Genomic DNA, 14,239 nt, shown 5'->3' with positions numbered 1-14,239 from the left:
GAGTAATGAGAGCACATTGTGTTTTTTAGCTGTCGTCTCTTCACACTCATTCAAGAACATCAGCCTTGTGAGTCAATGACAAGCAGCAACATATTACGGCCATCAGTAATTTAGCTTTGGCAGGTTATCAACTTCTTTTGGCAAAGTTAGAAACTATTTTTTTTTCTCTCCTATTGTGGTGCATAGTGGCTCTGTGGGAACACCTTCAATTTCGTGGTACTCCCGTGTTACAATGACAATAAAAGCTATTCTATTCTATTTTAATTAGTCCCACTAAATCCCACTTTTCAGGTCAGCTGAGATTGGTTCCACCATTCCCCATGTGGGGAACCACTTCATGCACGATGAAGTGGTTAAAAAAAGGTGAAATGTGTATTTGGTGCAGATTTTCTACTAGAAGTATTTCCTGATGTATCTTCTTATTTATCAGTGTTTTGATAGACTGAAGGAGAACACACTGTTGCCCCCGCATCGGTAGATATAAAAAGTAACTTTGGGTAAAGTCTCCTGCTCAGGCAGACCATATACACAGAAGCAACAGAGCCCGGAATAGATCTTTGACCTTCCAGCTGAAAGACAACCTGCTCCACTCCCTGACCCACAATTCCACACCAAATGTCCAGAGTTGTCTGGACATATTTAAACAAAATCATAAAATCTTTATCATGAATATCAATTAAACCTGAAACTGAATTTATTACACAAAAATGTAGCTCACCCTCCCACTCCTGCAGGTACTCCTGTCAGTTAACATTTACAGAGAAACACGCACCTGCTAACATGTACTTTTAACTGTTGTTTATATCAGAATAACCTTGTAATCTTGGGGGTTTTTTTGTGCCATGTAAATTTACAGGTATAAAACCACAAGAAGAAAGAAAAAAAAAAAGAAAGAAAATAGGTAAAATGATTTATCATTTTCATGGTAAGGCACCATAGGACTGAAGTAACCAGTCTAATTATATTTAATCCATGAGTGACAGTATTATAAATGTCACTGGCTAAAACTCATATACATGCATTGACATAATGGTGCTCCATGGATCCAAAGGGATATGAGGCAAACTGTGTAGGTGTTCATTAATTGCTTTTATAGGCTCCTGATTGCCCATTTTAGTCAACTTATACTTGACAGCATCTGGGACAACAGGAGCTAAAGGACTGGCAAGAGTGCGTGGGTTGTGACCATTTGAAGTAAACGTCGGGTTGACCAATGAACATGCTGCGATGAGCCCTCTCCTCAACTGAAACTCCAGAAAGGCAGATTATGTCCATTATGTCTTACATGTGGGTGTGAGAGGTAAACTAGTGGTGATTTAATAGAGAGCTGCATTTCACCTCTGAATTACTGCAATGTGAATCACAAGATTTATTTTAAATAATCAGATATCAAATCATCTAAAGTGAGAACTTAAACCTACACATGTGGCACCAGATTTGAAGTGAGTGGAATCTCTCCATCTGTCAAGTTGGTGTTAGTCATCTGTGGATCAAGAGAACTGTGCCTTTGATTGGAAGAAAATCAATGTGTGCTCTGTGGAGGCTTTTCTCTGCGGGCTCATGGTGTATTGAAAAGAATCGTGTCTGACAAAGAAATCTACAGAAGCAAAAATATATCCCCACCACAATCCCATTTTTTTTTATTGCACACTATCACCTAACAGGAACCGAAAAAGCTGTTAGACAGCCCAACACCAGATTCTGTCTGGCAAATATCAAGTAAACACGACTCCTAAGTCAAGGCTTTTGCTTCTCTCTCTTTTTACTTTGTTGTGTCAGAGCGAGGCATGTGGGCCCTGCTGAGGAAGTACAAAAAAAGAGGGGAAAAGCACATAAAACGTGTGATGACGGTAAACACCCAAAGCAATATAACTGTCTCAGTAGTGGTCAGCCCGGGCACTGAGCTCTGCTGACATGTGAAAGGTACTGCAATGAATGCTGGCAGTGACACAAAGGGAGTTTGCTGGAAACCAAACAACTTGGTGAGACATTAAAAAAAAAAAGTCTCGCAGTAGAAGAGGGTCAGAGGTGTTTAAGAGGAAAAAGTAGGTAAAGATAAAAGGATGAGACCAATGTGGACAATGAGCTCCTGGGAAACGGGGCAGATTGGACGATACAGGAAAAATTCAAAGGTGTTGTGATTCGTCCTGGACTTTGAGAGACAGCTACACACACACACACACACAGCTGTGTGTGACACTGTACACATACAAATGTCTGACCTGTAAAAGTCTCTTTCTCATTTCCCTCTCTCCATCTCACTCTTTCTCACACACACACACACACATACTGGAAACACCTGGCTGCATACATTACATGGATACAAAATAGAATGAATTCTCTGCCTGTTCTTTCCTTCCACACATGAACTCACTCTCTTTATGCCCACACACACACACACATACTTGAGCATCAACTTTTGTGATGTCCAATAATTAGCAGAGCTGCCCAGAACCTTAGCCCTAACCCTTACTGAAACCAGTTAATGTGTCATCCTCTGCTACTGTAACTGCAATTCACATTTTATTCCAACTTTTAGGAGAAACTCAGAAACTAATGTTATGCCTCATTAAGCCCAAGGTTCAGTGCCCATTGGGACTGCTGGTCCTAAAAAAACAGTAAAAATGCTAAAAATGGTCCTGGACTTTTTTCAAAAGTGCATACACACACAAACACATTTGAAGAGAGAAGGAGAGAAACTGGTAGACCTATGTCTGTGGGGACATCTTTGTTGTAAAAACGGGCAGGGGTGGCTTGGTGGTTAATGGAGAGGACTTGGGTCCAGAGGGTTGCAGGTTTGAGTCCAGCAGCTGCCGGTTGCATGGTGAAATGCAAAGGTCAGATTTCGTGGTGCGCTGTGTCACAACGACAAGTGCTTCACTTTCATTTCAAATATGCTGTTGTTGTGGGGACACATCCTTTTGTACGTCCTTTTGTAGTCATTTTTCAGGTTTTCAGGTTAAACGAGTTTCCATTAAGTTTTAGTTAGGATTGGAATAAGGGTCTGATTAGAGTTTGGATTTAGTCATATGTTTGTAATTAAGATTAGAGTAACGAACTAGAGAAAGGATTATGTCTCTAAAGTGCTTAAAAAACACTGAAATGGTGTGTGTTAGTGTGCGCAGAGAGAGGGAGGGGGAAAAAGGGAGAGAGACAGAGAGAGAAGAAGGAAGACAGGCGTTCAATGAGAAATAAAGAGAGACGGTAAGAGAAACAATAGGAGACAAAATAGGAGATGAAAAGAAGAGGGTATGAAAAAGAGAGAGACAAAGGGGAGTCGGGGCTCAGACGGAGGAATGAGGGAAGGAAAGAGAGAGTGAAACAGAGATATGGCTTGAGGAGAGAGGGTGAGGGGAGAAAGAGAGGACAACATACAGCAAGTTTAAGGCTGAAAGAAAGAGAAAGACTAGACTGAGAACAGGCAGAGGAGAAAGGGGGGCAGAGTCAAAGAGAGTAAAAGGGAGATGGAGAGGGTGGGAGAGAGAGAGAGAGAGAGAGAGAGAGAGAGAGGAGCGGAGGAAAGAAGAGACATAGAGGAGGAGGCAGAGAGATTTTCAGAGGCAGGGGAGGGAATAATGTAGAGAGGGTTTAGCAACACTTGGATGAAGGATTCCACTGAAGCGAGGAGGGACTTTCAAATGTAGGATCAGGGAGAACGCTCTCAGGTTTTCCTTGCTCTCTCACACACACTAGACTTAAGAACAAGAGAAGGAGATGGACGTCTGGAGGCAGGGGAAACACTGGAGCCAACTGGGCTGACAGGGAGTGACAGATGTGACCTCTACTGGCTGCTGAAACTCCACTGACCATCCTGACCAGAGCACACCATCATGACTGACCTCCATCTCTGAGCTCCCGCAGAAGTTGGAGGACAAGCAGAGTTCACACAGAGTTGGAAACTAGATAACAAACCATGGATCTGTACAAATATTTAGGCTTACTCGTCTTCATTCTTCCTGCAGAAGGTAAAAACATGATACAGTCATTTCTCTTTAACTTGTTTTACTGTAAGAGACAAGTAATGTAAATTTTATTCCCATAATGCATGAAATGTGGTTCTACAGTAGAAGTCAGTTTGACAAAGCAGTTTCTATACTCTATTCAGAAAGGCTGTCGTTCAGTGTTGGTGGTTATTCTTTTTTATGTGTCTGAGTTTACAGCAGTCTTCATTTTGAAGTTATCAAATACAAATACAAAAATATTTAAAAGACAATTGATTGACGTTACGCCCCCTCTCCTTCACTTCTGTTTGGTTGAGGTCTCTAATGAAGCGCTCGTCCCATTATTCATCAAAAGGGCACAGATTTCTACTGAAGGCAAATCTGACAAGATGAATAATAGTCACTGACAAAAACACACAACCTTGGGGACACACATGCACACACCAGAACAAATGTTTTCAGCTGCTTTCAGTTCAGTTACAGCCTTGGTTGCTTAGTGACCTGCTAACCAGCTTCTTCTGCCAGAAGCAATGTTCACCTGAATTGGAAAAAATAAATTTGCAGCTTGTGCATTATTGGCCTTTTGAGTACATAGATCAAATCTGGACAGAACTGGGGCCCTGTTGCTGTAGCACCACAGACTGGGTGACACTTGAAACCGTATGTTTATGTTTCCTATTAACGAACATGCTATAAATAATCTATTAGGTTTTTATTTGTTTGTACCAGACGGCAGTGTTACTTCAACACCATTCACTGATATTTGTTTTGTGTATCTAAAAAAAAAGTCACAAGAGTAAGATGGAGGACAATCAGAAAAGGATATCTTCACAGAGAAAAGTGTGTACATTTCTATTCAAAGGGAATATTTTGAATTTCAAATAAGTAACTTTTAAGTATTTTAACTATCTTCAATTTGTTTATTTAGAACCAAGGTTTTGTAAACAACATTTTTTAGAACACTGTCTTTTCATAATATATACACAGCATTCTGCATACATAAATATTTTTTAGATAATTAGAAACATGAAAGTCTCTTTTTAACAAATTATCAAGACTTTCTATTTATTCAAGTTTTTGTGGATTTGATGGTCTTTGGGCTGATACCCTGGTCTAGGGTTCACTCCACAGACTCATGTGTTGGTAATGGTAATTCATGTCGAAGCTTTGTCAGTAAGTCAGTAATCGCTGCCTTTTGAAGGTCATTCTCATTCACCTCTGAGATGTTGTCCTCATGTTGGACGTCAAAATGACAGTAGACCAGGTCTACATTTAACAACTCTCTCTAATTTTTTCAATACAGTTACTTTGAGATTTTCTTGTTCAGATTCAAATCAAGCATGACATACTGCCACCTTCATGTTTTAGTGCTGTATGTCTGAGGACTGTGTTCTTGGGGTCTGTGTCTCTCCCTTCTGTCTCAAAACCCATTTCACAAACCACAGAGTTCTAGTTTTGTATTAATTGATAATTAATTTTGTCTCATGTCAGGTTGGTCTCAATAATCATCAGTCTCGTTATTATGGTGAAATTGTTTTACCTGACCTTACATTTCATGTACCTTTCAGGCTTTAGGTGACAGTTTGATTTGATTTGATTTTCAAATCAATTTCCTGAAGAAAACTCCTGGAGGATGTTCTTTGCCTTTGCCAGATTTGTATTGTTGAGCATGTTTATCATAAATTGCTATTTTTTTAAAACTGCTGTATTGATAATGCGGGGCCATTTAAAGCAGCACTTGGTGAACACTTCAAAGAGAAATGAATGTTCTTGGAGAGTCTCATTTTCCTAACACTGACAGTCTGTACCAGTGGCATACAGTATATAATGTAGCTAAAATCATTTTTCCTGCACATATTACTTCTCTCACACAGATTCTTCCCTCCCAGCTCCACCAGCTCAACTTATTAGGTGCCCTGCTGCTTAAAATTCCACTGTGGCATTCATCTTTATTTATTGTGGAGTGCCCTGCTACAAATATTACCATTTGGGTTCTATAAACGTGTGTTGGTTAATATAGTGGAATGTATGGTTGGAAGTTTATTTGGAAAGATACTGAAATGTCCCATCTTTTTTGATGCCTGTGAATGTTTCATGCCGGTTCTGTTGTTTATTTGGTTAATCAGGAGAAAGTCTTTTAGTTAGTCATTAACCAGTTAATCAGTGCCTGTGTAAACCACCTGTAGGATTATGCAAAGAAGGGTGGGATTAAAAAGAGAGAAGAAGGGGAGAGAAACACGGGGGTCCGCTTGGAGAGCTAGTTGTTCAAAGGTCATCAGTACATTTTAAATGGTGATTTCCTATTTATTTTTTGTGTTAATATAAAATGTTCATGGGGTGGCAACATATACATGATTCTACAAATGCTGATTTATGTGTGGAGTGTGTTTATATTAGAGTTGTGGTTTGTGTGGTATGTACTGTATGAGGCTTAGTAAAGTTATGCTCATGGTGTCATTGGTGTTTAGGGAATGGATGACAGCTTAATCAAATTATAATTGAGTGACAGCTACAGCTACATTGTTTTCTCAATCTTTCAGCAGAAACTATTTTTTGTTGATATGATGTAACAAAAGTTACCATGGAGTCTCCTCTTTGTTTTGGAGTGTAAAAACATCTGAAGGCTTTCAGGTGTCTGAACATGTCGGACAGATTGAGGTGAGCTCACATAGTGGAAGCAGGATATGTATTTAGTTAATAACATATTGATTCTAAACTCTTAATTACTGGGCTGTCAGTTTAAGGGTGAGCGAAACGCAGCCTGCTTTAAGTTCAGTTTAATTGAACAAGCAGACCAGAAGATGCAAGGCCAGCAAGATGACAAAAAAAAAAAAAACACCTGTGTCGCTATTTTCAGGTTACGGATGAACAAAGGGAAAATTTTTGTCCCTGATACTGGAACTTTTTATCTCTGTGAAACTCTCTCCTTCTACACATTATGCAATGAACATTACGCAGTAAATGATAAGCTGGAGAGTCAGACTTAATCAAACAGCAGTGCAGCTGGTTGAATAAATCAAGGCCTGTGATGTATTGTCTTGTGTGAAAAAATACACAAAGCCATAAAAAATGTTTCAAATATATTGAAAGAGTGGAAGACAAAAGGCATTGTATACCGAAGGCCTTGGCACGACCCCCTGTCTCATTAATTGTTCCCAGATTTTGTTAGTTCATAGTCACTGCTATGTGAGCAGACTCTAAAAAAGGATGTTGGTTAGATGTGTGTGGTTATTCTCATCTGGTGAGAACAATCTTTAGGAGGAAGAGTCATCAGAGTAACCGTGATTAAGACGGGCAGAGGCAGAGGAGGTGACGGGGCTTAGGGCAGACTTGAAACGTCTCAACACGATTGCTCCATCTGCACATCTCCACAGATGTCCTCATGTTCAGATTCATCCACTCATCCTCTCCCCTCACACCCTCCCCTTCCTGTTTATCTCATCTCTCAGATGCGGTTCCGTGTAACCATACGCCACCTGTATAATAGAGGTCACTCTCCATTTGGATAACACTCTATATCTGCAACAGTGGATATTTTACAGTAAGACGCCAGCATCAGCCAAATCCAGTTTTGATGAGTGCACTGGAAATAGCAACCAATATCAATTTGAACATTTGGGGCTGAAGCAAATCAATAGCAACACACCAAATGTGCTGGTGAATAATCACTATTTGATCATATTTTTCTATAGTTCTCTTATTTTATTTCTCACAAAAATATTTTTTTCGGAGGACAAAAATACTCTCGAAGTTCAAACATAATAACACAAATAAATAGCGCGCCTGCCTCTCAAGCAGAGAGTCCTGTGTTCGATTCCCAGAGGAAACACACACCCACGATGGTGCCCCTTCTGTGTCAGTTGCAGACACTCACATTGTAAATTTCCCAATTGTGGGAGTCGGTTATTATTATTATTAGTTTTCGTCAACACCTCAATTCAACCTGATGTTAACCTTTTACATTCCAGGGTAGGGGAGCTACACCTAATTCACAGAGGCAACATATCCCAACTGTGAAAAAATCAGTCGACTCAAATTGGCACAGAGGAATGAAAAATGTGCATTGAAGTCCTGTGTCTTGATAAAACTGAGGGCAAATGAAAGGCAATGATTGAGCTTTTATAGAGTGTGACTAATTCTTTTTTATTCTCAGTTTGTTCCCAGGTTGCACCACATGCCCATGCTGAAGAGAGGCTTCTCAAGGATCTGTTTGCACATTATAATAAGCTCTCCAGGCCTGTGGAGAACACTTCAGACACAGTGCTCGTTCACTTTGGCCTGTCAATTGCCCAGCTTATTGATGTGGTGAGTAAATTCTCACAGCCGACGGCCAAAACGCCGCCACAAGACCTTTCTTAAGGGCCTATTTATTACCATGTTGTGTTAAAACGAAGTGCAAATAAATTCTCCTTTGCTTGTAGTATGATGACTCCAGCTCATAGTGTCAGCAAACAAGAGATACATTTGAATGAAAGTCTTTCCACAGAGGAAACAGAACCACAAGAGATTGAAACACCATTTTTCTTAATGTTTTACCAAATTAGGTTAGCTAATTCTGCAGCAAATACTGAAGATGGCATCCTTGGTATCTTCCTATCCTTATCAACTGGTTTAAAGTACAAGTGGGCAACAATGACTTTGCACTTGGAGGAGGTGTCTTAATGGTGACATATTGTCTACTGCCTGTACCACATAACAACAACACATTTTAGAATTCTGGTCAAGACACTGCTATGATGTAGTCTTGGAGCAGGCCTCAAGAAACAAAAGGTCAAGTGAGTTAACGCTGTTCTCCAGGAAATATCTGATATTTTGGATATTTATTACAGTTAGCCACTCAACACTGCTTTCCTTCACTCTGCTGTCTTAATATTAGGACTGTAAAACATTTTTAAATCTGATTCATCACAGGGTAGCTGTGAATTATTCATGATCAATCACAATTAATCATAATTAATCCAGATAAATCTTGGGTTCCTAAATATGACATGTATATTGATGGAACACATATGCAGCACAAATAATAACAGATGGATGTATGTGATTCACACCTTTTCACATCATTTGTGTGACTAATCAAATGAAAGGTAGCAAGAAGGTGTGTTTGTTTGTTTCCCAAATTAATTAACACAAGTAAAGTTTTAACTTTGACAGCTCTACTTATTATACTATATATACACACTTATTTACTCAAGATGGAGTTTCACAGTCATATTCAGTGACTCACTGAAAACTCTCTAACAAAACATTATTGATAGTATAGAAAGGTTGGTAAATTTATGATGTCTGTTGGAAATGAAAATATGTGCTGCAGAAAACAAAATGGTAAGAATGTATCCAAAAGTTAAAATATTTGCTAAAAAGATATTTCACAAATTGTGGTCTCCACTGCCATCTAAATGTAATGATTGTAATACATAATACTGTGTATGCATTTCAACAGAAAAAAAAGAACAAAAATGTGTCGCCTTTTGTGTTTTTGGAGAAATAGAAGCATTAGGGAAATGTCTGAGCCTGTAGGGCCTGAGCCTTTTAAAAATGTTCCTCCCTGAGCAATATAGTTAAATAGACCTGGCCCAGAATTTCAAACACACCTCTCTCTTTACAGGAGTAAATCATCATCATAACAACTTTTTGCAGCCATTTGGAGTCACGTACATTTTCCCAGTGAAGCCCAAAGACCCCATACCTTTATATGCACCTGCAGGAAGGATTCTGCAGGTTTTTTGTTTTAAAATTGCAATAACTGAGCGTTTCTCCCAATGCCAGAGAGTGAGATTTAGTGCTGGCTAAGAGTTAGTTTTTGACTCCTACATATTTTCTTCACTTAGCGTTGTGTCCTAGATGCTGCTGGAGATAGCAGATTGCCAGTAAAGCAACAGATGCAACGTTAAATTTTCTTCCTATTAAAAAAAATATTTTTGGTATGTTGCATAACTCACTTGTTTTTGTTGTGTGACAAATTCATTAACACGGCTGAAAAACTTGGAGATTAGAATGCAAAGAACATATACAGTAGGTCTCACATGTGTTCTTCTCTTTACAATTACAAAGGACGAGAAGAATCAGATGATGACTACAAACGTTTGGGTCAAGCAGGTATGTAGAGTTAAACATTACTGTCAACTATGAAGCTGCAGTTTTGTAAATATGATTGATGATGATGATGTTCTCCCTCAGGAATGGAATGACTACAAACTCCGCTGGGACCCAGAGGAATATGAGAATGTCACCTCCATACGTATACCCTCTGAGATTATCTGGAGGCCAGACATCGTCCTTTACAACAAGTAAGGATTGGTATCCATCTTGTCTGCTGTTTCACAGTCACGTGACAAAGAGGCTATTTTAGATATTCATAAAATAATATTGTTCATGATTGAGGGGGGAAACATAAAGATTGTGTTAATGTACCAGATGCCCTAACTTGTACTGTTGTCATAGAACAATTTAGCTTAAATAAATGTGAATAAGAGAGGATTTAATGGATTTGATTGCATGAAATGTCTCTGACATGATACAAAGCAATACATTAGGAATATAATTAGAAGATGTGTGCAGTTGAGTCGAGACAGATGAGTGCAGACAAAGCAAAAACCTTGGGGTGATCTGTACTTATTTTCCTCTGTGCAAATTAGTAAATATGGAGCAGGCAAAACAGAGCTGTCAAATTCACAAATCAAAAATGTAATTGCACTCTCTGATGATGAAATACCTGTGGCTCAGTCATTTATTTCCAAGAACCAAGGCCAACAAGGTGTGTTAATTTTAGGGGTGAAGCACATTTCATCCACAGGGTATTTCCACCATAAGACATATAGTGCACTTACATTAGTCCCAGTTAAATTGTGTTGTAGCCTGGCTGAGCTGGAGTGGGTTTAAATCAACAAAATGTGACTTTTTGTGTTTTAACACAGCAGGATGGAAGTGCAGTGTTAGTGATGATTCATTCACTGGGTTTGTGTCTGTGCTGCAGTAGATTTTGGTGCAGGTGTTATCTTCAGTCAGTACAGACAGCGGTCACACCAGAGGTCACTTCTTTGTCATGGTACCACGCACATGACAACATAAAACAACTTCAAAAAAAAGTTGCAGAGTTATGTGTCATGAATAAAAAGGCATGTAGCGAAAACAGAGGAAGATCAAACGTGATATTTTGAAACCCTATGTTCTGAATCACAAAATGTAGGAATTCTCTGAGAGTCAGGAGGAAAGTGCAAAGATTTGACATGTACTGAAAAGGTGAGGAGGGGTTATAAATACTTTTTAAAGTAACCTTTTCCTTTAACCAAACTGCTCAGACATTTTGAATAAAATGTTTCCTCAATCTACATGAGATTTGATTAATGTCAACCTCAGTGTAACACTCTAAAGGCTAAATTGATTCCTTTGTGTGATTCATTTGGTGTCCCTTCAGGAACTAGGTTGAAAGTGATAACTAGGTGATAACAAATTGGAAACTGACCCACAGGGTTCTCTTAAAATGTACCAGAAGAGATACAGGCAGAGAAGAATGACTGAATTAAACATGCCTGACTCTCTGTTCTCTGTATGAATGATGGATTTACATTGTGTTCTGTTGAAGAAAAAAATCAGAAAAAGATGAAAAATGTTTTATAGCAACATTATAAGCAGCACTAGACTTATTTTCCCAAAGAAGAATCACTTTGCAACCAGCAAACCAACTGTTTTGCCAACCAATAGCTACGTCATTTAATTTACATTCTATGATATGATCAACAGGTGTCTCATGCCTTGAGCAATGTAGGAGAAAATAACCAGATTATGTACAGACAAATAGAAAGGTGAGTGTTCCAGGAAGAGTTTTTAGCAGAAGATTGCAAAGCTGTTCTTGAAGCGCTCTGTGTTTCTTAACCTCTGATTGTCAGTTAGATGTCATACAGACTTTGATGTTCAGCCTTCAATCATTTGTGATGAGGCTGCAGAAAAAGACATTTTTCTGATCTTGGTCATTTTCTTTGTGATGTAAAATTTTAGTAGCAGACTTGGGCAGTTTCCATGACCACCGAGTTATTTGAACACCATGCCTGGAAATGTAATTTTTGTGTTTTCAGATACAATACAAGCTATTCCCAAAGGGCCTGACCCCTTTAAGGAGTCGTTGGTGTGTGAACAGCAATCTCAAGAAAGAGAAATGTCTGAATGCACAAAGGCGAAGGGGCTGGTCCAAGGACAGGACTATACCTCAAGGATTAGCTGTAATACTCTTGTAAAGACTCTAAAACTGTTCCCAGTTATATGTGTATGTTATCAGAGTATCAAACTGTCGAGAGTAGATTATCAATGTAAAAAGGATGACAGAAGACTTCTGTAAACAACTGCATGATAAAATCTACAATTTCCAGGCCTTCAATTTTTAGATATAATCAGAACTCCCATTTGTACGAAGAGAACTTCAAAAGCAAACAGCAGTCCCTTGCAAGAACAGTCATGATTCAGTCAAAGTACTTTTAACTTTTTTTTCTTTTAAACTTAAACAACGGAACAAAACCTCTGAGATTTTGGCACTAACTATATCCTGAGGAGAAATGCCTGAGAGAAGTTCACCTTGATGTAACTATAATTTTTATGGCTTAAGAAAACTTCTTAAATGCATTATCATTTAACACTTCTTTTTTTTCTTTTTTCACCTTTTTCTCCTTTACTGTCCTTTCCTCTGGTCTGCAGTGCTGATGGAGACTTTGCTGTAACTCACCTCACCAAAGCTCACCTGTTCTATGATGGTCAGATAAAGTGGATGCCACCAGCAATTTACAAATCCTCATGCAGCATAGATGTTACATTTTTCCCCTTTGACCAGCAAAGCTGCAAGATGAAATTTGGCTCCTGGACCTATGATCGTGCCAAGATTGACCTCATCAACATGGACAGTAACGTGGACCAGATGGACTACTGGGAGAGCGGCGAGTGGGTTATAATTAACGCAGTGGGCAAGTACAACACCAAAAAGTACGAGTGCTGCACAGAGATCTACGCTGACATCACTTACTACTTCATCATCCGGAGGCTGCCTCTGTTCTACACCATCAACCTCATCATCCCCTGTCTGCTCATCTCCTGCTTGACCGTTCTGGTGTTTTATTTGCCGTCACAGTGTGGAGAAAAGATCACCTTGTGCATCTCCGTGTTACTGTCTCTGACCGTGTTTCTCTTGCTGATCACAGAGATCATACCGTCTACGTCACTGGTTATTCCGCTGATTGGAGAATACCTGCTCTTCACCATGGTGTTTGTCACACTCTCCATTATTATAACAGTCTTTGTGTTAAATGTTCACCACCGATCCCCCAAAACCCACAGCATGCCTCAGTGGGTGAGGAGAATATTCCTGGACTTGGTCCCTCGAGTTCTCTTCATGAAGCGCCCACCGGGAACAGCAAAGCAACACTGCAAGAAGCTCATCGAGATGATTCACCATCCCACAGTCATATCGGCAACAGGCAACTCACAGGCATTTTGGACAGGCTTAGAGACAGGACTGAAACAGATGGCACAGGTGGAGAATACGCTGATAAAGACTCCTGATAGTCCAAGCATTGTTGTCTGCTCACCTTCTCCATCGTCTTCCCCACTTTCGGAGCAGACTGACGAAGATCATAAACCAAAGGCCAACATTTTCTGCCAGTCAACATTAAGTCAATATTCTTTTTTCTCGGATAGACAACTTCTACGTGGACACAACTCCACAACTTTGTCTTCTTCTCAGTTGTCCTTGCCTCCATCCTTACCCCTTGGCCCACTCCATAGCTTCTCCAAAGAAGAATCACACACCTTAGCTCCAAATGGCCGTTCCCACAGCGTGGAGCAAATGTGTGACCAGCAGAAGGAACTTTCACACAGAGTTGGGCAACATTGTCGCTCACGCAGTTTCCAGTGTTGCTGTCCACATGATGAGGCATCTGGTGGTATCAGGATATCAGAGCGGCCGAAGAAAAAGCCTCCCACAAGTCATCTTGGAGAAACCTTCTCATTAGAGCCTACTAAGGATGCCAGTACCCAGCAAGACAACTTAGTTGTATGTGTGTCTCCAGCTATGCAGCGGGCCATAGAAGGAGTTCAGTACATCGCTGATCATCTCAGGGCAGAGGACGCAGACTTCTCAGTAAGTTTATTTGTTTTGCTTTAATGGAGTCAAACATGTCACAGTTTGTCCAGCCACAATGAAACGATTAGGATATCTGTGATAAATATAGATGTCAACCCAACCAGAAATCCCCATAGACGAATCCATAGAAAATGGGATGCCGTGTGTGTGAATGGAAGTACACACCATGTAG

At 39.7% G+C, this 14,239-nt stretch overlaps 1 protein-coding gene across 2 annotated transcripts in view; it reads left to right on the top strand.

Moving 5' to 3' along the window:
- The window catches only part of LOC103384655 (neuronal acetylcholine receptor subunit alpha-2-like), a 46,374-nt gene that overhangs the window by 25,556 nt on the left and 6,579 nt on the right, over window positions 1–14,239 (top strand). The window contains exons 3-7 of one of the 2 annotated variants that reach the window (XM_008318241.3): window positions 3,694–3,965; window positions 8,095–8,246; window positions 9,996–10,040; window positions 10,122–10,231; window positions 12,630–14,064. In XM_008318241.3, the coding sequence (XP_008316463.1) occupies window positions 3,914–3,965; window positions 8,095–8,246; window positions 9,996–10,040; window positions 10,122–10,231; window positions 12,630–14,064 (1,794 nt within the window). In that variant the 5' untranslated portion in view covers window positions 3,694–3,913. The remainder of the gene's footprint in view (window positions 1–3,693; window positions 3,966–8,094; window positions 8,247–9,995; window positions 10,041–10,121; window positions 10,232–12,629; window positions 14,065–14,239) is intronic. The other variant, XM_025059122.1, reaches the window with a different exon arrangement.

Source organism: Cynoglossus semilaevis, chromosome 10, assembly GCF_000523025.1.
Source record: "Cynoglossus semilaevis isolate Cse_v1.0 chromosome 10, Cse_v1.0, whole genome shotgun sequence".
NCBI classification, from domain to species: domain Eukaryota; kingdom Metazoa; phylum Chordata; class Actinopteri; order Pleuronectiformes; family Cynoglossidae; genus Cynoglossus; species Cynoglossus semilaevis.
This window is presented reverse-complemented; position numbering and strand designations above follow the sequence as displayed.